This window comes from Bombus affinis, chromosome 7, assembly GCF_024516045.1.
Source record: "Bombus affinis isolate iyBomAffi1 chromosome 7, iyBomAffi1.2, whole genome shotgun sequence".
NCBI classification, from domain to species: Eukaryota; Metazoa; Arthropoda; class Insecta; order Hymenoptera; family Apidae; genus Bombus; species Bombus affinis.
This window is the reverse complement of record NC_066350.1, coordinates 12,661,191-12,688,447: the sequence shown is the minus strand read 5'-3', so window position 1 is coordinate 12,688,447 and position 27,257 is coordinate 12,661,191. Positions and strand designations below refer to the sequence as shown.

The 27,257-nt window shown below is 40.7% G+C and overlaps 1 protein-coding gene across 5 annotated transcripts in view; it reads right to left on the bottom strand.

Annotated features, from left to right (window-relative positions):
- LOC126918609 (tyrosine-protein phosphatase 99A-like) overlaps nucleotides 1-27,257 on the bottom strand; it is a 419,436-nt gene that overhangs the window by 10,382 nt on the left and 381,797 nt on the right. For 4 of the 5 annotated variants that reach the window (XM_050726688.1, XM_050726686.1, XM_050726689.1 and 1 more), the window contains 5 exons: nucleotides 15,973-16,169; nucleotides 15,759-15,873; nucleotides 2,150-2,350; nucleotides 1,044-1,324; nucleotides 191-447 (listed from right to left, as the gene is read on the bottom strand). In XM_050726688.1, coding sequence (XP_050582645.1) covers nucleotides 191-447; nucleotides 1,044-1,324; nucleotides 2,150-2,350; nucleotides 15,759-15,873; nucleotides 15,973-16,169 — 1,051 coding nt within the window. The remainder of the gene's footprint in view (nucleotides 1-190; nucleotides 448-1,043; nucleotides 1,325-2,149; nucleotides 2,351-15,758; nucleotides 15,874-15,972; nucleotides 16,170-27,257) is intronic. The other variant, XM_050726687.1, reaches the window with a different exon arrangement.

Genomic DNA, 27,257 nt, shown 5'->3' with positions numbered 1-27,257 from the left:
TTCGCCGATACCTGAATAATCCTATTTCCGTTGCTAAAAATATCTGAATTAGAAAAAAAAAAAAAAAAAAAGAAAAGGGGGGGATGAAGGGAAAAATAAGAAGAAAGTAAAAATGTTTAATGAGAGAACGACGTCATGCATGAAAGATATAGACGGCTAAAATGAAAGAGGACAAACGATTGATCCTCACTTCCATAGGACGAAGGACGTGATCATCAGCATCACCGCCAGACAAGCGCAGATCACCCCGGCAATCACTCCGCTGCTGAACCATATGGTACTGTGTGGCAATAACGGCGGTGCTCTGTTGCAATCGCGAATGCCGCGCACCTTCTGTGGAGCAGAACCTTCTCCGCGTATAATCAACCGATTGTCGATAGCGCTTCGCGTGCCTCCACGCACCACGATCTCATACACGCTGTTCATCGTCAGGTTTGGTATGATCATCTGTGGATAAAAAAGCGTTTATCGAAGTTATTCGGGTGCGTACACAACGTTTCTACGGTCCTCGCTGTGTACTGGGGTTCTCTGTAAGCGAGTCGTGTGAGTCATCGCGTAATTTCAATTTGGAATTCAACGTGATAAGGAAGTTCGTCCGTCCCGTGCATTTCCGGCACGTCTGCAGTCGATAACCGACAAAACGCTTTAATCGTTCAAGGATGTTCTCGTGTCAGCTGAGCGTATCAGCTCAAAACAACCCACATTTAGAGACAATTATAATAGTGCAAGTCAGTCTACTGCTATTTCTTATAAACTAGTTTTCTACGTTTGTTACTGTCAAAGAAATTGTTTATCAAATCAGATAAGCGAAAAAATTGTTTATCTAGAGTTGAGAGAAATAATCGATGAATAGGGAAAACGAAAGGTTCCAGTTAACGGAGTTCCAGTCCAGTAATTCTCGGTGGCTGTCTCTTTTTCTTCGTGGTAGAGCATCGCGTGAAATAAGCCAGCTATTCGCAGTGAAAACACGAAGAACGAAGAAAGTGGAAGAACTGTCGCGGCTGGTGGATTCGAAGTGAAAATTATAGCAAACTGAAACGTACCGCGCTCTCAAGATGATTCTTCTCCGTCATCATTTCGATCTCCTCGTAATGATTATCGTTCTCGATTCGATAATTGATGAAATAGTAATCGATAGAACCCCAAAAGAGATTCGGCCTGGCCCATTGGATGTAGACAGAATCGTGAGTCGGGCAAGTAACGTTCAAGATCAACGGCGCGCTGGGTCCTGAAATATCTGTTCGACGAATGATATGGTCTGAGGGCTCGCCCTCGTTCTTCCACGTGTAAGCCTTTACCCATATCTTGTATTCCGTGTACGGTTCTGAAAGGAATTAACTGATCAGTTGAGGTAATATAGTATCGCATAATCGCTTGGTCCAGTGATTAGATGGAGATGAGTTCTCTAGATAAATCAGGAGGAACGAATTTTTCTATTAAAATATAATCTTATAATAAAATATTGCGGTAAAAGAATGATATAGAATTAATAAAGAATAATATTTGAATAACATTTGAATAATATTGAAATGTAAATTTTTAGTTGATCTTATTAATTGATATTATAATAAAATATAATAAAGTGTGTTTGTAACATATATACAGAAGACAGTTTCAGCCAACATCAATTACTTTATAATCCCGATTTAAAAAATATTATTTAATATATACAAAAATCTATAGTATATAATTTGATAATGTATAATATTTTGTAATATGTATATAAATATTCCCTAATATATTTTATCAATATGTGCACATATATTTTGTATACCATTGAGTATCTATCGAAGCAGTGAAATGTTCGTGGAATAACTTTCTATTTCAAAGCAATTTGTAAAATAAATGTATCGTAGCTAACATAGAATTCACCATATGAATAAGATCAAATTTGTGTTATCTAACAATGCGTTCACCTGCAGTTATCGAGGATGAGCATGTAACGCATCGCGATGATAAGAGTTCCAGCTTATCGTTAAGCTACGCGCACTGATGTCTCTTGTTTCTTTACACGAATAACGATTCTCGAAACAGATAATTGTATATTAGTACTCTTTGCTTATTACGAGCCTCGCCTCCAATGCGAATAAGAAGAAACGACCGATAAAAATATTTTTGAACTGCTCCGTTTTTAATATAGCTAACTCACCTAATTCTTTCAAAACGAATTCAATGACTGGTCCATCATACTCGTCGGTTCTGTACATTTGGACGTCGGTGTAATTGGAATGCATGTAGTAAATGCGATAACCGGAAATGATCCCATTGGCGTAGTCTGGTTCGGCCCATGACAGTTCAATGGTGGTGGATGTGATGCCGTGGGACGACAGATTCAATGGTTTCGTTGGCACTGGAACACGGCAACACGAAAATGAAAGTTACGAAACTATATAAATTATATAAGCAAAAATGTTAAGAAATTTACGAAAAGAAATATTATGAGTTATACATTACTATTATATACCATCGATGAATTTATAAATCGATATATTGGTAGCATAACGCTTCGTGATATTTTTCAAATTATCAAGAAAATGAAATTTATTAACGTTTCATACACTTCGTTATTACGAAGTTATTTCGCTTACTATTATACATCAATTATAGGTTTAAAAAATGCAATAAAATCTTTAACGCGCTAGAACGTTAATTATACTCGAACCGAACGAACGAACGGTGTCGTTATCTCGAATGATTTTCACATTTCGTGCGGCAAGTGTGAAGGAAGCCGTTGGCACGCGATCATCGGAAACGATTTTGTCATACTCGAGTTGAAGCACCCCTCGAAAACGCTCGGCTCCGTAAACTATTTTTCGGTCGATGCACTCATCGGCGTGTCAGTTTTTCCTTCCTTATCGTCAGGCCGCTCATCATCTTCCGAGGTGGCTTTCCAATTTTCAGCGTACAAAGACGAGAGCAAGCTTGCGACGGCCAAAGTCTGAATAATTAATTTCGCCTCGAGTGTCTTCTCAGACCCCTCGCGCCGTGACGAGTAACTCTATAGACACTATTCACTTTTCGTACAGGACGACCGCAGCTGTTACCTAAGATCGGAACTACCTTCGTTGCTTTCTTCTTCTTTTTTATTATTTCTCGAAAACACCTGCAATAACTAGTGGCGTTGAAACAATTCGACTGGATCAAATTTTATCGTGTCGCTTTCATGTTTTCGATCCCCTATCTCGTCGAAACATCTGGTACTCGTATCGAGGGAGACGAAACGGTATATGTACATATGAAACGATCCATCGCTTGTATGGCTTGGCGATTGAATTTCGCCAAGTTTTAACCAGAGAATGGACAGGGCGAAAGGTTGCACACGAATTTCCATCGCCATACAAAGGGAATTGCAATCGTAGATATCGTAGATGAAATAAACATAAGAATAAAAGTATTTGTCCATTGATATGTTTCTTCAATGCAAAGCCCTTCGATTGTACATCCAATTTCAAACGATACTCGGGAGAAACCGATATCCTGCGGGCACCGAACGGAATTCGATAATGACACCTACACTCTCCAGTGCTTCTCTGAAGCGCAATAATTCTACGCATCAACGGTTAGACGCGTGAACGTTAGGCGCCATCCGTGTATTCGAGCGGCACGGTACGGTGTCGCGATTTCAACGGATGATTGAAGCCACCAATATCGCAACACCAAAGAGTAAGAGGATTATCCGCGTGAAAATGTTGCAAGAAAGTTTCTTTAACCCATTAAATACAAACGGCGCGATAACGTAACATTACATCTGTAATTTCTTCTTAGCCAATTCACGTTGACCAATTCTATTAAATTCGTGTTATGATCGTGGAAAACAGTTGCAAGAATTTGCGGAACATTTGTTTTTGTTAAAATTTATCGCTTAGATCCGCACAATTTTATGAAGTTTGAGGAAATTCAGGTACTCGTACTTTAAACATTCTTGTTCAGATTACAGATTTTCTTCGCGCCTTCCATTCGTGCAGTGGGTTCTCATAATGTATTTATTACTTTAATACACTTTGTATTATACTGTACTTTGACGAAACAATAGCATAGTTTACGTTTATTAATCCTGTTCTTCTCAGGTCTATATCGATTATTAAATATTTGGCTTTAATATTCGATATTATTTTACTACGTTCAGTATTCTACGCATTGTTTGACTAAAATATTCCAGAAGAAGAAGAAGAAGAAGACGAAGAAGCGAACAGAACAGTAGGGTTAATAACGTTGCATATACGACACTTTCGCACTTTGTTTCGCCACTGAGTCTTTAACGAAATAACGAGATACTGTCGAGAAATCGTATCGGACGAATCAATCTGAAAACGACACTAAACTCGTGCCTTAAACACCCTACTGGACATGAAAATGAATCGTTGTCAACAGAGAAAAGCTATATACTGGACAGAAGTATTGATGTGCTCTGTTAAGTAAACTCCGTTGATGGACGTTTACTTAAGGACAACGAGATAGACTTCAGTTTCACCTAATAACCTAACAAGGAAGCTGAAGTTTCAGCCACGAACGTGTAATTTTCACTTTCCCAACACGATCGTCCATAGTTTCAAAGAATGTCGAAAGCACATTCAACCGAGCCGTTGCATTTCACACTCACCCCTCGGCAAATTCGCGCATTTCCACGCAGTCGATAATTTTTCCGCGACGTTTCGTCGCAAAAGCGTTTCGCGACGCGTCTCGTTTTACGTCAATCTCCACCCTCGAGCGGGGCTTTTCTTCGTCGTTGAAAAACCAAGCTCGAGCAAGAGAACGGACTCCCTTGTAATCCGTATTCACGTCTCGTTCACACGAAGAGGGAAGGACGACGACGTGCTCGACAATCGGCTGCGAAGACCTTTAGAATTCGCAACCGAATAGTGTTGTATCACGATACGCGACTCCTGAAAAATGAACGTGATCGTGTATGGTGAATAGACAAGGTCGAGCGCGCGGTTCGCGCTTCTGCAGGCCGAAGAAAACTCGCGAGGAGAAAGGTGAGAATCGACCGCTTGGATCCTAGCGCGCCGAGAACTCGCATCTCTTGGCCCATCATTTTTCCACGTTGCACGCGATCACGGGAAAACGTTTTCTCCGCCGTTTCCTTGCTGTCTAGAAACTTCTGTTTTACCGCACCTGGGGGAAAACGTTGAAGTGTAAAGTCTTAAATTAGGAGTTAAAGTTACGGATGACTTCATACATTTTCTTGATCCTGTTTTCTTACGTAGGTAGAGTTTAGGAGCAACTTTCTTTCGTGGTCGAATGCAGCTGACCGGTTGAATTACTGTCAGGAAATGTACAGCGAGAAAATTCTTATATAACCGGCGCGTTTGCTCGGTGTTTCTTTGATAACAATTCGATCAACGATTCACTTCGAATGATCTTTAAGGAGAGAAAATGACCCGGCAAAGGGAAAAATAAAATCGAGATTGGTATGAAAATGTACGTTGTATTTAAATGGCGAATGTTTATGTAAGTTCATATTTTTCGGACTGAAGAAAGATAGAAAGGGCTTCAGTAGGTACATCCGTGAGCAAGTTGATTTTATATTCCAAGAACAATATCTAAAGGAACTTTAATTAATATTAGGTATAAAGATATGATCAGTAAAATAATTAACAATGTTATATATTCATATAATATTAGTTAAATTTCTTTAAAAATCATGACTGTTAGAATATACAGTAAAAATATATCTGGCCGGAAACCTTTGCGTACCACTTTTACCGTTTCCGTTTCCTTCATACTAAATATTCCAAAGAATGCTAATACATAGTTGAATGCGTAGTACAACATATAACAATATATAATATAATACTATACTTTGAATATTTTATATGTTTTTGCATATTATATGCGTTCTATGCGTTTACATTTTCCATAAATCTATAAACATCCATAAACATCCATAAACGTCCATAAACAACAAATCCACAAATTTATAATAACCACCCTATAACTATAAATCAGAAGATTTCTCAGCTCTTCGGCTTAACAAATCTTCTCATTTGTCATCAATTTTCTATAATTTACAAGAATAACTTGAAATAAGAGATGTATTCACTTCCCCATTGCCGAAAGAATCGACGCAGAGATATATCTGAGTGGTTTCGTGCTGCGTAAGAGAGACACAGGCGAAAGTAGCTGTATTAGGATCGGTTAGCAATGAGTAACGGTGCTCCAGTGAAAGGAACGGTTGATAAGAAAAGCAACGATCGTCGACTACCTGCTTCGCGTTACCTGCTTTCTCGTTCCCTAGGCGGCAAGTTTGTGAACTTGAAACGTATGCAACGCTACCTTTTCAATTGGCTGCGTTACTCAAGCCTGCACCGTTGCGATTTCGTCCTCGAACCAGTGCCACGGCAAAATCGCTTGCCGTCTTAACGCGTTTCACGCTGGGTGACTCACGGCACTCCTCAAAGCTGAACATTCCTCTCGAAATATACTAGGAATTTAAGCTAGTCTGACATTCAACTACCGTAAAATATGAAAATCCGAGTTCCATGCCTGATATTTTATGATCTTTGTAAATTGATATTTATTCGATGCAGCGTCGAGTTATTTTTTGAATGATCGAGCACAACGAAAGTAGCGGATTTTTCGTTATGTAACTCCGCGTAATTACATTGAAAGCTTGTGTTATTCGATGTCAACAAATTGGCGTTTATTCGATGTAATATTATTAAGCTCTTCCCTATATTAACGATGAAGAAAAATATAAATTTGTAGCAATTTGAATAACTTTGTGCAATAGACTGTTTATGCCTGTGATTCACTCGACATATAGAATAAGAATAGAATTGCATCACGTGTTCTTTTATTCCAAAGAAACGATTCATTTATTCGATGGCAATGTCAAGTTTTTACTTAGATTAACGATCAGCGAACGAGGTATAAGATTTCTAGCTCTTTAAACATTTTTAGACAGTTTATAATTCGTCTGACATAAAGTGTACTTTATTTTAATAATACAGTATTACGTCGCGATTTCTCTTATTCCGAGGAAGCGATTCATTTATTCAATGTACTGTTCAATCGTTCTTTATATTAATGATTGATAAAAGTATAGACTTGTACCACTTTAAATAACCTTGCGTAGTAAACAGTTTATGACCATGATTCACTCGAAGCAAAATGCACCGTCGAACAGAATTGCATCACGGTTTCTTTTATTCCAAAGCAGCAACTCCAAAAGTGTTACATATTTCAGCTCACGCCATCGACTACAAAGCATCGAACATTACGACGTCCCTCGACCGTGTCGGAGCAAGGTGAGTCTCGGAGGGCGAAAGGCCATTAAGATGCCATTAATTCGAGATACGCGTCCTCCGCGATGGGCATTAGCAAATGCGCGCAAACATGTCTAAACATTTTCGACCATGTAAATTAGAGTGTGCGGCCTTGAAGTTCTCTTGTCTCTCGCGTAAAAATAGACCGACTGAATGCCTCGTGTGTTTTTAACGTGCTTCGACTTCCAAAAACGAACTGAAAACGAGAGAAAAAAAAAAGAAATAGAATATCTACGCTCGACAGGGCCGAATTTCCATATTTCTATACCTGTTCGATGCTATGAGGTCAACCGGAGCGTGGTTGTTGCAACGATGCAGAGAGAAGAAATCTGTATTTTACAGGCGGATCACGCGTCCTCGCGAACGACGATTCGTGAATGGCGGTTGCTAAACTGGACCGAATCTACAGCGCGAAAAAAGGTCGTGTCGAAAAGGAAGGCGCAGAGGTCTGGTCGACTATTCGTCGGACGGAAATGCTACTCGCTTCCTGGCGGAGGGTGTGCACAGGATCGAGTGACGACGATTTCTTGGCGGCTGTGTTTCCTTCCCGCGGCCAGAACTAGTTTCGTGGCTACGCTTCGGAACCTGATCGCGCACCAGAGGAAACGCAACGCGCTGTTTTCATGCCTTTATGACAACGTACGTGCCCGCAAATCCGCGCTAAACCGCTTACGTAACGTCGCGCGACGGCAAGGTGCGTTTCAAGAGAAACAGACCACGCCAGATAGGGAAGAAGGAGACGGGATCGAGAAGGAGACAACGCGTTCCTACGCTACGCTGCGCTAGTTAGACGAGCAGAAGTGGATTCCGCGAGAGAAATGTAATACACGCGCGCTGCACCTTGTTCCCCGGAATCGAGATGGAAAAGGAAACAAGTGGCGCGCGAACGTCACTCCAGTGCACGCGACGGGAAAATCTTTTTCACAGCGAACGCTGCGTGTCGATTATCGAGCCGCGATCCTGCGGAATATTTCTTAAGAATTTAATGGCGAGATTTTTTAATTCGAAAAGTTAAGAATAAGGAAGCAAGAAACGATTTAGGGATAATTTTTCTTTGCTACGTGTTATGCTTGTAAAGCGGTATTTCTTTCGCGATATTGTAAAACATATATCGTAAGATAAACGTTAGGCACCTGTTGAACATTTAATTTTGTATAGATCGCGAGTTTTCCCATTTTGAAAAATTGAAAAAGGATAAAGGAAAGTACGTCTTCCTGACGCATGTTACGTTAGTAAGCAATGTTTTTTTTTTTTTTATTCATAATACCGCGGGATATCATCGACAAATTGTGTGGCATTAATCGTATCCATATGTTTCGGACTATTCCAGAATATGTCGGAGGTCACGACATATGGCGAATGGAAAATTGTTCATCGAAAGATTACCCATAATGAAGCATCCTGTACGAAGATTGTATTTATGATGATATAGCTTTGTCGCAGTTTATTTATCATCGGCAATGAATCGCTTCAGGATCAGCTACGCCGGTGATTAATTGAATAAATTCCCAATGTCTTTTGCTTCTTTTTCCGATACTTCCAACTCAACGACAATCTGCTTGGTACAAACACGCTCAACTTCGCGTAATTAATTCTTTTATTTTTACACTGAAATGTAAATGTTCATCCTCTGTTTTCTATCCATCTCCTTGGAACATCATCGGAATATCGTCGAAGAGAAAAAGAAACGTGAAAAAGGAGGAAAGTCAAATTTTTTGCTCATCTTTCGATCACAACCGCCACCTACTCAAAAACATCATGGTGGTCAATCTTGTGATTACATTTACCTCGATAAACGTCGCTGTCATTCTCGGTGGAGGAGACTGGGGCCGTGTAGGTGGTCTGCTCGTACGTTTGATCGTCCGTGTATGCGATCGGATCCGCGGATGCGAACAATATCCGGAAGATGATAGCCACTGCGGCCGCAAGTTGAGCGGCACTGACTATCCTGGCCCACGACATTTTCGTTTTGCAGCTGCAGCTGTGAAGCGCGGCGTGGCGTGGCGTGGTGTGCGGCACGGCACGGCACGGTACACGGCGTGGCTCGTTCGCTCTCCACCGGGCTATTTCACGAATTCGTCCATCCTCGTTACTCTTACCGGCGTTCTCATCGCGCTTGTCTCACCCTTGGGACGGCACACCGCGCGGATACGCACACCAACCACGGGAACAATACGCGACAAGACGGTCCGCCGTACGAATCGTGTCTCCGCGAAAGTTCATCGCTGTTTTTCGGCTGTGTTTGCAGCACTACGTTTAAAACGTGGGCCCGTGGTCCACGGGGTTGAAACACAGTTTACGTCGTCTCATCGCACCCCACGATTGTCCGAGTTCACGATCACGATCGAACCAGTTCGATCCGGATCGTTCGATCGTTCGAATCCTTTGAACGTAAGAGGGTGCTCACTGGTGAACGATCATATTTTCCAAATAGGATTTTACCCCGTAACGGGCGCGAGGGCGTACACAAGGTGCAAGAGGAGAACGATCGAACGGATCGATTGATTGGCGCGTCCCTCGGTCGCCTGAAGGAATAGGAAATTGTCGAGGCGTATCGGACAGCAAGGATCGAAGCTAACGAAGCGATGATTTCGTTCGTGCTGCATCCTGGCGACCCGATATACCTCCGCGCGTCGCGTACACGTCCGTGCAACGTGACCGGAATATTAACGTGGCTCGAGATCGAACTTGTTATCCTAATTTGGTTTCTCTCCCATCGGACTTGTTCTCTTACTCTTTCTTTCTTTTTTACGCTTTGTATCACGAGCGCGAGAAACACACGTGGGAATTGCGAGATAAAAAGGGGGCTCTGGTGGAAAAAAATAAATTCGATCATCGCCGCTTCCCAACTCGCGCGTTGTCCTAATTGTGTGGTCGAGTGCCTCAATTAGTCGGAATTATGACCTCGATTGTTTCTCGTCGAGCTGCACACCGAGAGGCAGCGACAGCGCCGGTAGCAACAGCGGAGACGCCGGCGGCAGCAACGAGCGCATCAACATCGCTATTCGCCGGTCGCGCAGCGATAATTACACGGCCCCTCTGGAACGTTTTAAAACGGCTTCCCTTTATATTTTTAGTACGTCAAGATCGAGGGGACACGCGGCCAAACGCCTCGGCGGCGTGTCGAGGATCCAGCAACGTGTGTCTCACGCTTCTAACAAAAACAGTCGTCGAAAGCTATACGCGCGTAAAGATCTCTGCAAGAATTACGCGTGCTTCTATCTTTTTATCCATCGACACGATTCCATTTTGTGCAGCGATGGCAGTACAACGTGCAGGAAAAGTCTCGGTGTAGTTCCGTGCGCAAAGATCGTGCGATTCAAACGAGACCGATCGTAAGAAAATTTCCCTGGTGTTGAGAATAATGGCAAGCTCTTGAAACAAAGAGGAATTGTTCACGTTCGATTTAGGAGACGAAGCACGAGCAAATGGACGACTCGCAATTATGACTCAACGATTGCGATATTAACCGCAAGTTAGCCGAGAACCGGCCGCAGCGGCGCTGCACGCGTGCACAAGCACCACGAGCCTTGACATTTATACGTCACGGAGAAACTTCACGTCCTACGTCTATCCCAGTTGTGCGGAAAGCTAGACGGAAAGAAAATTGAGACCAAGTCCGACGTGCTCGGACAACGAGGATATAAACGCGGAAAAACATTTCCGCTGATCTCGCTTGAAAATTCATGTTCCGCAATAAAGGATGACTCATTGGCCTGCGAAGCCTCGACGAGTGTACTTACATAGGGTGTATCATAATGTGTGGGCATCGGTTCAAGGGTAAACTCGGGGCATTCGGATAATAAAAAGAAATGTGGTTAAATTACATGGCATTATATGGCGCGATATATTCTGCCATTTTTGGTATACCTACTTAAGATAACTATCATACTCCTCTATGCAAATTGCACGTGATTTATAACGGTGGTTTGAAAGTGTAGTAACGTGTATATTCGTTAAAAAAAGTTGTCAATCGCTTTGGTGCCTATTCACCTAAGCAACTTCTATACATTCTGACACACTTCGTGTACAACCGATTTGAAAGAACATCGTAGATATTTCGTGCGCGACGATCGGCAAACTATCAACGATTTCCTATCTACTTCCGTTTCGCAAGAAAGACGTTAGACCAACGGAGGTTGAGAGAGAGAGAGAGAGGGAGACGTCTGTTATTTCCGATTCCAATATCCTTTGCGACAAGAAATATCCAATTCCGCGATAAGTCGCCGGAAAACGTAGAAACTCGGGCCACCACAAACCGACTGATATTATACAACGATGTATGTGCTATTTGCATAGGTTGGCCGTGCCGCGTGTCGCGTGGGATCGCACCGATCGACCACCAGAAGACGAATCGATTCGTTTGGTAGGAGACGTCGCTTTTCAGCCAGACAGATTCGAGGGCGAAGGGTGTTGCCTTTTGTCGTCGATGGTACTCGTCATACCTGACACTGCACCGACGACCCTTGTTCCAACATTCCCCGAGAGAAAACCGTCGACGAGGTTACACTCAATTACACACTGGCGAAGGTCGATTAAAGTGGACTACGTAGCGATATACTATATTCGCGGATACACAGATAGAATAAATTATCAAAGCGGATGACATTGACATGTATTTCGTGTAACGAACGCTACGTAGACCGACAGTTATTTCTTATTCATATAACCGCGATAAGTCAATGTCTAACGAAAACAAAAATTGGAGCGCATAAGTGCATGTACGCCGGACGATAATATTTCTGTAGAAACAACGGTAATATTTCTATAAGATGCGCTGTCAATGTACTTTACGAAAACAACATGGATTGTATTACGAATTGTCAGGACGCTGTATGAAAGGTAACGTCGATCCGAGAGAACTACACCGATGGGAATATTCGACGAGTATCGAAATCCTTATAGGAAGTATTCGCACGGCCAATTGAATGCAACCGATCCAGCGTCATTTTGGCACTGTGCGAAGAACCCTTCACGCTATATCGACCCTTCAACCTCGAGCCACGATTCCGCCCATGTCGAACTCTCAACCCGGATCACTTACTAGGCCGATCATTACCATACGATTCTCTGTGTTTCGAGTATCCTCGATCTAACTTAACAAAACAAAAAAAAAAAAAAAAAAAAAAAACAAAAAAGAAAAGAAAAGATACGGCCGGTACTATACGACGTGGTGTGCGCAAATCACTGAAAACTTTCTCACACTAGGCGTCACTGGCACTGACTGAAGAGGCGTCGTTCGCGCGGTGAATCAAACGCCATTTCAAACTGTACCGCACGAAGAATCTTCACGAGTAACTTCACGATATGACAGATCTAACTGCGAGAGAGCCTAATCAAGATAACGTCCCATCGACATCTCGGGACTAGCAATGGAGCACCGTTGCGATGCTGCGAGAGTGACAAAACGCACTGCTCTCGAGCGAGGAACACGAACGTTGCCACACACACTACTTGCCTCCGCGATCACCAACGTACAACGTTCTCGCGCGTACGGTAAACCGTGACTCCAGCTCTCTACACTCGCTTCTCCGACTTGCTTCCAGTCAGGAAGAAAACAGACAGACAGGTACAGAAAGAGGGAGAGAAACTCACGTTCACAAATACAGGCGACGAGCACCGACGACGCGCTACGCTGAAACGTGTACGTACAAAGGGGATGGAGCGAGACGGAGAATGCACGAGAAGCACGCGCGCGCGCACTCTACAGGCGCACGGTGTTTCTAACAAGCCGGCATACACGTGCGCCAGGAAATGTGCGTGAGAGAAAGAAAGGAGGCAAGAGGGAAGGAAAACGAACGAGAGAGGGGAATGTGGAGAACACGTTACACAGCCATACGCGAGAAGCAGGCACCAAGTATTAGTGTTTTATATATATGAACGTGTATATAGCGTGTTTGTAACGCGTTTCCTTCGGCTGTTGCCGCTTATCGCGTCTTCTTCGCGCCGAGACAAGAGGCGACTTTGACGTGTCACGTTCACCACGTACTCTCCGATACTCTTCTCGAGGAAGTAGCGCATATTGGAGTGAAAAATCGTGGAAAATCGATCGTGAAACGAAGGGGCGCGCCAATGGCGACGACCGAAACGGCGTGGCAATCCCTCCCTTTGGTTTGCCTATCTCTTTCTTCCTCTTCCCTCCTTCTATCTTCCTTCTTCTTTGTTCGTTTCCCTCTCTGTTTATCCACCGACGTTTCCGACCATCTCTTTTCTTCTCCCGCAACCCCTAACTCTTCCCCTCTTTCTCTTTATTTTTTTGCCTCTGCTCCCCACCACGTTACAGACTTTCTTTCTCTCGCTTACGGGCTATCCGTTCTTGTTTCTCATCGCTGTATCTTCGATCCTCGTTGCTCCGCCGATTCTCCGCGCACTGTCTCTCTCATCACGGTCCCTGCCCTGTACCAACGTGTATAGATTTTCAGAGAAGCGAAAATTCGTACAAACCGATCGGCGAACGTGAAGCAGCAACGGCGAAGGAGAACCGGCGTTGACGAGGATTAGGCCCGTATGAATCACGAAACGGCGACAGGTCACTGAAAACCGTGCCGACGACCATGAAAATCTCGACCGTGCCCTCTCTTGAGAGAGAGCAAAGCACCGTCGACGGCACAGAACGATGGTTAACTCATGGACGCGGTGAAGAGCAGCTGTAAACCTGCTGGCGAGTGGGCTTTCAGGGACGTAAAGTTCGATCTTCGTACCACGTGGCCTGTAACTGTCATTGTCAAAAACGTGATCCGAGTGCCGAGTATTCGGTCGCGATGCGACGATGGCGTCTTTCACCAGTCGATAAGAATCTGTGGCGACGATGCATGATGATATCGCTAGAGTACCACCGGCGCTACGATCGTCACATCGATTTTGGAGCAGATGTCGCCTCTCTTCAAGATACTTTTCTTTAATAAATAACTGATCTCGCTGCAACGTTCAATTAGAGAAAATGTAAAATGGTCGTTTAAAATCATTCGATGTATTGTTTCAATGCCAGCTACGTATGCTAAAGGAAATCGCAAAGAACAAAACCAAGTTCCAAGTAATCGGGATCCTGATAATGAATAATTCGTTGAGTAATTACGTATCAGAGCGGCTGCGATAGTAGTTGAAACTGGTAAGATATCTCCAATTGGAGAACCAAACGTTTTTGTCTGTTTCAATAACATTATAAATTTCCTTATGTCGAATTTGTGCGCGCTAAGCGTTATAATATCAAAGGTGTGCGAGAGAGAACTTAGAAGGGCAACAGAGAAATAGGGGAACGGAACGGAGCAAAGGAAACATACCTACTTGTCGGTGAATTCATCCGTAACACTACCTGGCAGATCGTATTTTAGGCAGGGGTAATGGAGTCAGGTCAAAGATCGTATTGTAGGTATTGGATAGTTGGGAGGAATGGAGGGAATAACTTCTTCAAATGGTATTCTGCCGTGATTCCTCTAGTGGCGATTGTACATAGGAAGACCGCTACATAGTAAAGTGTTCCAAGTTCCAAGACCTAAAATTCAGCGAGAGCAAATGCGACGTGTGACAGCCACGAGAAAGAGGGACAAAATTGAAGACCGTACGGAAATCAGGGACGTAGTTAGAAACGAATGGACCATCGAGAAAGGCGTATAAAGATACGATCGTCTCTCCGAAATAACCATGATTTGCATAAACTTTACGAAACGTGGAATTCATGCATACGCTCTGGGAAAAAGCGACTGATATATGGTGAATTCAAATAATATTAACTGCGTCAGTTACTGAAAGATTGTACGCTATCTTCTGAATGTTACGTTAGCAAGTGTTATCTGCCTCCCGCATAATCATTGCGCTCGACAGATAGAGACGGCTCAAAGAAAGGCACTGGTTTAGAGTGCATAATTAAATTATTCTATCGTCAACCGAATGGCTATAGAATGTCATAAAATGATGCGTGATGGGACACGCTTTTATTATTTTACGAAGTGTATCTTTTTTACGTGGTAAAGATAAAAAAGTTACGATTTTGATACGAGGTCTATAAACCACGAACGAGGGTTTATCAAATTCTTATCACCCGGCTGTAAAGCAAAAACTTGATAGCATCTAGTGAAAGGCCAATCAAATCTACCGACATTTTCATTTAATTCCGATTAAAAACGTTTTACATTTTATTTAATTTCATTTTCTCCTACTTCATTAATGTTTGAAACCTCGAGAATTCACCGTACTACCTTTCCAACATCAGGTATTTTAGACCCCTTTAAATTTTATGTGATCGTTGGTAAGAGAACGTGATTACAGGAATCTTCCTTTTCAAATTTAGCTAAAGTAGATATCCTCGGAATTGCATTTATCGACCGAAGATACAAAGAAACCAGCGAATATTCTGTTTTATCGGCACGTTCGGTTTTAAAGCGCCGAATTATAAACGAAAACGGATATCGGAGACAACTGTGTAGTTAAATCTCTTGTCCTTTTATCAGATATTTAATGACTACGTAATAATAAACAAATTTTTGATCTTACCTCCTTCGTCAGTCATTACGGAGATGGTGGTCGCAGGGCCATGCCCTTCTGGGTTGAATACTTGCAACGACACTAGATATTGAGTGTACGTTTGAAGATTGCGGATTGTGTGATTCTACAATGAAACAAAACATATGAAATTTATTAAACGAGGAATGACGACGAAACGTTAAGTATGACAAATATAATAAAGGAGATTCGAACGATTTCTTACGTAACTTACGTCAATGGCTGGATTACGGATATACACTTCTTTTTCTTCCATGTAAGGTTTGTCTCGAGGTTTATACCCGATTCGATAACCAAGGAATTCTCCATGAATGGTATCAGGACTGGGCGCCTTCCACGCTAAATAAATGGACGTGGCGGACGTGTTATGAGCACTGGTAATTATAGGCTTTCCCGTCGGCACTGAAATAAAAAAAAGATGAATAAAACAGAGACGCGTTAACATGTTTTTACTTTAACATATTGTCGGCATGCTTTCGAAATTGTATCGATATTTTACGGATATCATAAAAACTATCATCTCAATGTTTGCCGTCGCTCGACGATTTTCATTTAATACGTATTTTCGTGAATATACCAGTTTCCCGAATTAGCAAAAATTATTTCTTTCAAAAAAAAAAAAAAAAAAAAAAGGAAAAAACCAGAAAAAAAAGAAACAACGGATGAAAAGAATTATACGCTATTCTGTTTCGAATTTCCTATTGGAGTTCGATAAATGATTGGCGTACATTATAAATGCTACAATGATATCATTACAATTTACACATTTAATCGCTTTACAACGATTCAACTTATTTATCTACATATTGTTGTTACTACACTTGCAAAACAAAAAAAAAAAATAAATATATGCCTTGATATCAGGGATTAGAGATTGATATCAAAATATGGTTGAAGTTTTCATATCGTATAAATTACATTCTCGATGAGAAAGAACCGATGTTTCGAATGTACTATCTAGGGATAATAGGGGAACGGTAAGCATCGAAATAGGCGGATCAACACGAGTGCCATCGAAGTTTCATTTCTATCTGATAAAAACATATTTGCAATGATTGTTTGACGATCGACTCGCAATAAATATCGGAACGATCGTATTTATTTTCCACCCTTGGTCGTCGTGGCGGAATAAAATTCGAACAAGCACGTTTAATCGCATTACCCATTATTCCATTCTGTTCTCCCCCATGCTGCTGATCCAGGTACATGCATTCCCCACACCCTTTCTACCGTAATATTTTCAACAATTGATAGCTTTCGAGTCGTTTAAAATTCGAGCCCCGTGTAATTTAATACTTTTCGCATAATCGAATTTTACCGACTGATCGAAACATACCATCGCTGCGTTGGAAAATAATAGTAATTACGGCGAAGAAATACGATACGATCAGACTTATTTCATCTCGTCCCCTCTATTTGTCAGAAGTGTCTCGAAGAATTTATCGATCGATGCCGTGTTACGGAAGCTCCGAATGAAATGGAATAGAATTTCCATGCCATACCAATTTTCTTTTTCTCTCTTTTCCCACCGGTATATCCGGGACCGCGAGTTTAATATATCCTCCTTAAAATTCTCCTCGTCATACTTTGTACGCTTCCAACTCCCGAGATACTTCATAAGCACATGTTATTTCATTACTTTCTTCTTGGCACTGGCGCAACTCCACTGTACCACATCACACGCGAATACCAACTTACATACATCGTAACAAGCAAGTAGATTCTAGCCAACAGTTTCTTGCGGTAAACCGAAGTACAATAGTATTCGAAGGCTGAATCAACTTGACGGATGTCTTCCACGTACTAACACGACTAACGCACAACTTCCAAGCAAATTTCTTGAAAGAATAGCTACACCTCTACTCGACAGTCTTAAGACATTTCTTGGAAGAACAGCTACGCTTCTACCGCAGAGTCTCAAGACACCTTTTATTTGTAATAAAACCTTATCTTCAACTGCGTATGCGCTTCTTCTCTTCGTAGAAGAAAATATGAAATTAACGCTGCAACTATCAAAGTGGTTAGAATGATCATGATTCGTATCATAGAAATTTTATGTATATCGTAGCTTTGTAACAATGCATTTTGGAGAATTTGAAGCAAATCTTACGCTTCGGTCTAATTGGTACGTCTGATGTAACAAGCTTCGAGATCTTTCGTATCTTTCAACGATTACTCAATTTCCTCCAAATTTTGACGCGGGTACGGTAACTATCCTAAGAATTTGAAGCGACGAAGAACATCCGCCCCATGCCTTTGTCTTTATACTCCGACTTCTACAACTTCTGTCAAAAAGCGCGAGAACGTAAATGAAATAACTCGATTAAGAAAACTTTTTAACTCGCGGGTCGCTCGTTTTACACCCCCTTACCTTAACTTACGGAATCGCGGTTCTTAACCCTATCTAAAGTCCCATTCGACGCGAGTCCACGTCTTTCGTGAAACTCCGCGTTATCGCGTGCCAATATTCACGGATGAAAAGTTGCGCAAGTTCCGTTCTGTTTCTCGCGGAACAAGAGATTGTCGTGGAAATAATTTCAAGATGTTTAATGCGCGTCACGCATCGTTCGACAAAGTCGGTGCAAACTTCCGGCGACTCGTTAATGCTCGTGCAAAAGCGTTCTCACTGCGAAACGACGATAACCACCGGGGAAATGAAGGATCCGCGTGCGGCTGAACGCGCGTATACGAAAGTCGCCGGGTAATTATTGCATCGCCACCGAAACTGCGAACGGACATTTTGGTGAATAATTGCCGGTGACAACGATTAGTCGGCTGGTTGACGGAGAAATTGCACGGACGAATCACGATACCCGCTTATTGTTTCGCGAATTCAGGGAAATTTGTGTCAGTCGGGAAAATTGTGGAATATTATGGGTCAGATTAACTGGACGCGTCGGAAATTTGATGGATGACATCGAGCACTTTGATTGCTAATTGCTCGTACAGTGGTAGAAGATTGTGTTAAATGATTCAGATAATAAGAAGCAAAAGGGATACGGATGAAATAAAATGTGTTATAGAATTAGCGGAATCGAAAATATGATGGATAATGAGAAATAATTGTTAATCGTTTCTCACAGTGATCTACAAATTTTATTTGGTAATTTAAATAATAAGAAAATATATTTGTTGGCAGCATTAACTGAGCGAATGAGAAGCATAATTGATCAAATAATCGTTAGCCGCTTTACAAGATTATATTAAATAATTCAAGTAACAAAGGAAAATATAGATGAGAATAAATATAGATAGAATATATTTATCATGGAGATTAATTAAACGTATCGAAAACACGATGCAGATTGAGGAACAATTGTTAATCATTTTCATAATGGTATGAGGTTTCGTTAAGCGACTCTAGTAATAATAAGAAAGTAAAATAAACAGTATTCGAAGATAAAATAAAATATATTTATCATGAGTAATTACGAGCGTATAGAGGTAATCGACGAATAGTCTACAGTACGATTTCGCCGGTGAATTAATTACTGGAGCATTCAACGGCGGAACCTCGCGTTCAAATGCTCGGTAATTCTCGATTAATTTCCAGCACTTAACTTTGGATTCCGGGCGAACCTTCTAAAGCGCGGTCGTCTTACTTTCTATTTACACGCAAACCGCACGAAATCACCCAGTAATTTTTCCAGTTAGCCTCGCTACTATCTGTTTTTATTTCGACGTTCCCCTTTCGCATAATTATTCATAAGTCTCTGGACAATGTTCCGTTTCATCGTCTATAATAATAATAATTGCGCAGCCGTCAACTTTCGCTCGCGGTGTTATTTTTTAACGAGTTTCCCTTCGTTTCTATTATTTTCCTCGTACAATTAACATTTTCAACGATCCAGAGATATATGAACAACGAGGCAGACGTCTTCCATCGTTAAACGCTGCTCGCGTGTTAAATATCTCTCGAAGTCAAATAAAATTCAATTGCGATTGCGACGGTGAACGCGCGAGAAGTAATTTCTGACAAAAATTTATCGCGAATACGAAAAGAGCCACTTTTAATAACAGCAATTTATTTTATATATCGTGACTGTATATTTTCCAGTTTACTACCTCTCGACTATCTTTTGTTATGCGATCCACGTTTTATTTTTATTCAACCGCGACCGTGGTGCTTGTGCCGGTAGTCAATTAACGAAACAACCGGTATTATTAACGCGTAGCTGAAGACATTGTCGTGGGTCAGGTACTATGACGGATACGTGGAGGGCGATAAGTCTTTCACGCGATTCCGGCCAGCCACTCTGCCGAGGTAATTCAGCCCTGTAATAAATGCGAGCTAGCCGCGTTTTTTACCGTCGCTAAATCTGCGCTAAGTTATTATGATCCTGGGCCGGGACCACGTTTATGACGGTTATGTTTGCCCCAACGTCTCCGCGATAAAAGCACGCAACATCGGTTCCTTTCTTTTTCCCTCGACTCCTCCTCCCTCCCTCCCTCCTTCCATCCCTCTCACTCTCTTTATCCATGCAACTTTCTTCGATCGCCGAATAGAACGAATCCCGTACACTGGAAAAATAGGAAAGGAGAAAACTAATTCAATATCCGGCACGATCGTAAAGAGCAGCGCTACGGTCGCGAGCGGTTCTATAAACTAAATAGAGACGGCGGTTGCCGCGATATTCTCGCAATAAAAACCGCCGCCACTTCGCGAATTATATCTTTCCAGCGCGACGTAAAAGTGAAAAAAATGCCGATGAAGAAGACGTGGATGTCGGTAAAAGTGTGTGAGACGACAGTGGACCGAGTGGTAGAAATTTCCACGACCCCTTATCAGCTCCGAAGGGAAATAAAAGCGTGGCTCGCGACGCTCCGCCACCGTATCTCTCCGGCGTCGGTGTTAAAGTTCATAACTCAAGCTGATTACCGGCTCGCGGACCCGAGGATGTTACCGGAATTAGCTAGCACAACCACGCAACGAATTCTCCAATTTTCGCGCGCACCACCGTACCGTGCCCCGAATGAACTTACCCCGATCCGCACAGGACCGGGGGCGTATATACCCCGACACGGCTGTCCCGATGGCTAATTGGTGGCTCTGTTACGCCATATATTTATGGGGGACAGGCGAACGACCTCCGGAAACAGGAACGAGAGTCGGTATACGTAGGTATTGGTTCGGGGCTAAAGTGGTAGGAGAAGTTTCGTTGGTGCCCTATTGATCTGGGTGGGACAGAGAGCCAGAGGGGCAGTGCGAGGGTGGCTAGAAAGAGAGACAGAGAAAGGGCAGCGTTTCATTTAAGCCACCCGTGGATTCCTGTACACCACCAGCGACGTGGCATCGCACTCTCGCTATTGCCTGCCTTGTCCATATATACGGTATAACATATACAGACACGCATACACCGGCCAATTAGTATCGCGAATTAGAATATGCTGGCAATAAATTCCGCCCACGAACCCTATGTTGGCGCATTATCTGCTAATCGTGTGCGTCGATTCAATTTCATTTGCTTCGTTCTGGAGAACGGGCATGGCGGTTAAAATATAGAGAAACAGTTTAGAAATGGGACCAAGGGGTGGAAGTAATTTGGTGGAGTTCGTTCTCTGCAATGTGGGTCAAAGTTGCGATAAAGTAGAATAGCTCCTGTAAAGTGTCTTAGATACGGAAAATATCTAATTCAGATATTTATCGCCAAAGAATCGAGAATACGGTTTTGCATAACGCTTGATGCTATTTGCACGCCAAGTTAAATGGACAAGGGGTACAAAGAGGCAGAGAGAGAGAGAGAAAGAGAGAGAGAGAGAGAGAGAGAGAGAGAGAGAAAGATGGAAAAAAGAGAAAGTTTCGTAGTATCTCATTAACAACTGCAAAGAGGTAGAACGTTTACCGGCTGTAAAATTAATTATTCTCTGAAGGCATATCTATTTGCGCGGAGAGATTGGAGTTCGCTCCAGATTGCAAAGATCAAAGAGGCTTCCGGTAAACTCGTAGAAATGTTATTAAAAAAAGAAACAGGTAAACATAAATACAGTTATCCAGAGTTCTTAAGGGAAACTAGGTTGAATAACGAGTCGCGTGATAAGATGCCAACATTAACGGCCGGTACAGCGGTGCGCTGATTTCGACGCCGCTTTCATTCGAGTCGACTCGCGTTTCATCATCCCTTTCGATCTCTCTGTTTATTAGCCTTTATCGCTCATCGACGCTCGCGTGTCTCGTATTGACGGTATTAAATACACGGCCTTCTATTAATTATCCGTTTATTACCCCGATAACTGTCATTATCTCGTTATCGCAACACAATTATTGCCATCTAGCCTAGGTACTTCACCTATCCATTGATGTATGGATGGCAATATATCTATGTTTGCAAAATAAAACGTAAACTCGACCGTGTACTAGACATTCCTCGTTGATGCGCTATCATTTTACTAATCCTCTATCGACCATCGTGCGGTTCAGCCATCAACGTATTTTCGAAATTAATTTTCCTGTATAACATTTCCACGTTTACGTGCAATATTCGACAGTTCGACACAACGAACAATCGTCATTTTCTGCCTCCAGGCTTACAAATAATTGCTTTATGTCCAATGTCCTCCGACTAATTAATTATTAATCAGTTTAATTATTCTGGAATATGTACCTATTCCGGTAATGTTATACCTATCAAGGATACATCGAAGTACTCTAAAATTCGATAGTTGAATCTCATTAGGCGAATGAAATAGCGCGCCTGTATTGTATTTACGTATCTATTTATTAAAATCCATATCTGGAACTTCATAGCGACACAATGTCAGTTGCTTTTTCGCAGTTCGACGTCAAAGATTTCTCCTCGGATCGGGCGTTTTTGAAAAATTCATTCGTCTCATCGCGAGAAAAACATGCTGTCACGATTGACGTATTACTCGTCGCTCGCCATCGAGCAAAGGTTTGTCATCCTGTTTCAAACGCGTGTTCACCTCTACTTGGAAAGACTTCATCGATCTTCAGATAGGATGTCACATCGTCCGTAGTTCGTAGTGATTTGAGCACGCGAAACAACCAATCGAATTACGGTTTTGAATTACTCGTACGAACTATGTTTGGCTGAATGTACGAATCCAAGGAGCTTGAATTATGATACGAAGCAGTTGAACTAAGTTTCTTTTACGAAACGTAAGCCAATCACAAAAGTCCACGTACATTTCATTCAAGTCTGAAATATGATCGTAAAAAACGCCGACTGTACGAATTTTCTTGATGGATTAAAGCACGCGTTGCTAAAGGTAACATTGTTAAATTAGTTGTTAAACACGGTTTATTCATTTTCACTTTTGATACGAAAGAAAAAGTAGAAAAATATAAAATACGATGTTATAAATATTACATACACCCGTGTACCTACATGAAATCATAAAAATAAGAAAATAAATCATAAACACTAAGCCATAAACAAATCCCAGATTTGTATGAGTTAAACGTTTTAGAAATATATTGGAAATAATTATATCGATATGTAAAGCATAAATAATCCTGTGATAAATTGAATTTTAATTTTTTTTTTTTTTTTTCTTTGCTATATCACCATATACGATTTCTCCAATCGAAGAGTCTAACAAACTTGACCGATCTGACATGGACACGTATCCACAACGAAGTGACGAGGAAAATAACTTCATCGGCTCTGGCTATTTACTATCCGACTAGAATTTTGCGAACATGAAATTTTCCTTTTTTAACGTCGAAATTTTCACTGCGTCAATGTTTTGCTCGATCGCGCAATGTTATTTTTAACTGTTCCAGTGAAAACGGCGCTTAAACGTCGCTTCCGGTCGCGAGTATCGGAAAACACACAGCAGGAGAAGCACAGCGAAAAACAAAAACCGGATCTGGGGTGTACAATATCGCGAAACGAATATAATGGCGTTCGATTTAACAACTCGTAACGTTTCTGTTCGTGTCTTTCTTTTTCTCTTGGTCGCCAATCCTTGTTTCTAGGATGATGGCTTTGTTAATATGGTGCTTACGCATGGATTCATATTGGCATCGACTCATGTTCCCTGGTATTTAAATCAGTTATTGACACGAATTCGCGTGATCGCCTATGCGGGCCAGCCTTGATTACCAGATAATTATTCCTTCCTCACGTGCTACCATAATGAACGTGCCTCTGGCTGTGTACGCCAGTTTATGTATTTAATAGCACCGATTTCGCGTGCCTCTCCCTATTCCGCTCCAGGCAATAGTTCGCGACGCGACTCCTATGTTTCGATTCGATTCGATTCGATGAAGCATCAAAAACATTGCCGGCTAGATTTCGATGCCCGGTGTCCATTTTCGCCCGTATTTGTCAGGTCGGTGAACACGTCGCGATTTTTTCCATCGAGCTTAATGCGTGTCCCGTGGCCTGATTTTAATTGATTTCGGACATTTGACGATCGGTTTTAACGCGCACAGATCTACTTTCGTTACAGGATTAACGTTCGAGTGCTATTGAAATGACAATTTTTTAAAGTATTCCTGCAGTGGATGAAAATCGCGCGAGAAAAATATAATAAGCCCATTTTCTGATTTTCCTGCAACTCTGCGTAAATATACCGTAATGTTATTACTACTTTTAGATGTTCAGGAAGCTGATAAAATACATGTTTAATATCAAAAAACGAACGATGAAATAATTTGAACATAGAAATTGGTTAACAATGTATCGAAAATTGCTTTTCTACAAATAATGGGAAATATATCGTATCGTGTTTTTCATCTGTGATTTTTATATATTTTGACCGAGGGTTGATTTTTATGTCGTGGAAGTAGAAAAAAAGTTTTCCTACGAGATTCAATTAATTAATTATTGTCGCTTATTGATCTTTGTAATTCATCTATATAGAAATATCCGATAGATCGTAGAATGTTTTATAGCACACAGAAATTAATAGATATGCAGTTCTAGTCTTCGTCGTTAATCTGTTTCAGTAAACCGGTTTATTAAACGTGCGGTTATTGCTTCGTTAATTAAGCTATTTGAACAGCGAGCATATTACCAATACCGGTGTATTGACATTCTAACGTAGATATGTCTCGTATCAGGCGTTAATTCGATGCAATATGTGAAAAGCAAAAATGTGTCGTATTTTGTCATGAAAGACGCATTTTGCGTTACAATTACGCGGTGAATTTCAGTATTACAATATAATTTAGTACGCTACTAAAATATTATATACAGAAGCAAGATCGTTTACTTTCTTAAAAAATATTTAATTAAACAATGTGTAACTACCATAAAAGTAATTTGAAGTTAATATTTTGTATAATCTCTTTTTCTTTGTTGAATACATAATTGTTTTATAAGCTCATTTCATACTTCCTACCATTCTGCTTTCAGTTACAGTATTTCAAAAGACTGTTTTATATTTTTTTAAATTTTATTTTATCTCTCGGCTTTTGTTCTTTGTTTCTCTGATTCATATCTGTTCTATTTTAAATCAGGGATTACGCATATTTACCAAAAGATTTTTAAAAAATTTAGGAACAAAAAAGAACCATAAATAAGCAATACAGAAAGGGTAATATGAAAAGATTAAATACGAGAATAACGCGTTTTTTTAATAAACATTTTTAAAACCATATTTAATTATCCTTTTATCCATGGTTTTGTACGGTACGCATTGTATTCGTATGCACAAATGAATCTGAAATTATGAACGCTTGCTTGGTTTTTCTTTCTTTCTAGTTTTTTCGTAGTAGTGTTACGATCGACTGATAATACAATAAATTGTTTTCGGCAATCGAGTCTCGAAGATTTGACGTGTTAATCGCATTTTTTCGCCATGATTTTGTTAGAATTGTTCGTAGCCAACTAAACGAATTACTCAAGTAATACGATATATCAATCGATGGCTCATTGGAACTCGATATTTGCCCGGGATACATGTTGTTTAAATATCACACGTTGAATTTTCCATGAAATCATTCAGCCCTGGCGGTTTAATTAATTCGTGTGTTTAGATTTTGTTAGCGGAGAAATGTGATATTAATAATTAATGCCATTATATTGACGAGTTGTTAAATGTAATTTTCGAAACCCGTGGAAAATCGAGAGAGTTTTTCCGTTCTGACCCAGATGACCTGGAGATCAATACTTCCGATCGTTTTATCCATGCGTTAAATTAATTTTCCATATTAATAAATCGCCAACGTATTAATTATCACCGTGTTAGTCTGTGACATACATGAATTACGAGCGCGTAATATTTATCTTGTTTTTTAAGAAAATGAAAAATACACAGTGACTTACGAAAAGCATTGGAACATTTAATTTTATGGATGTAAAACGTGTGTTATATTAAACATATTGAAATTTCATTAGTATCATAATAAGATCCGATTATTATGTATATATTGGTAAATTTGGAAAGAAATTTATGAATAGAAGCTACAGGTATTTAGTATATTTAGAAGATGACAAAAATACTGTTTAAACATGGTTTAGTATGGCTATACGAAGATTGCAAAAGAGCGATATAATAAGTACAATTTTGTTAACTTTCTGGTTTTAATTATCATCAATAATTTTGAAAAATCAATATTTTTGATGTTCATATTTCTCAAAAGAATGCTACAACCAAATTTAATATGAAGTTAGATTAGCGATATGAGATCGCATAAAAGCTACTTTGTGGTTTCTGTATTCTAATTTTTAACTACATACAACAAACGTATTATAAACTCGATATATATACACATTTCACATTAATTCCAAATATTAATATAATCACGATAGTCGTGTTTCGCTACCCTATTAGTAAAATTTCTATAAGTTCCGCATAACACACATAATACACAAAATTCTCTAATGCTAAGTGTTCAAATATTTGTATGAATTACTATAGGCTACGGTAAGCACAACGTTTGTGCGGGAATCCACGTTTTACGGAAGCAGTATAAACATCGCTCCGAATAGTCGTCATGCAAGTGAGCGCGTCCATTTGGCAAAGCTATTTCAATTTTCTCAAAGCAAATGCACGCTGAACAAGCTAAAATTGCGATGGCTGAAACTCTAGCCACAGGTGTTATTTACTAATGTTAGCTGGTGCGGTATCAATAGTTACGAAATTCATTGTGCATTAATTAACAAATCCGAAACAATAGAGAAAGGGAACTGTATATACAGTTCCGTGGAAGTCAAACTAATTTTTGATTGTTATTCCGTGGTATACTCTCTGGCCACTGAACCAGAATCAAGCACAAAAATGTTGCTATTTAAAATTTTTTTATAAAAGTCTGAAATCTTTAAAATTTATATTCATCATTCCTCTAATCGAAAGTCATTCTTTTATTCTCATAGATAAACAATTAACACGACTCACATATGTACATCTCACTGAAGATATTTGAAGCCACAGTTGAAATTGCTTGTGTAGGCGATACTTTAACTTTAATTCCCTGGAACTTGTCGTACGAAAGACAAGGAAAGACATAGGAAGCAATACTCTTGCTTTGTCTTTCTTCCTATCTAAAATTCGTTTACGCCTTTTAATTATAAATATTAA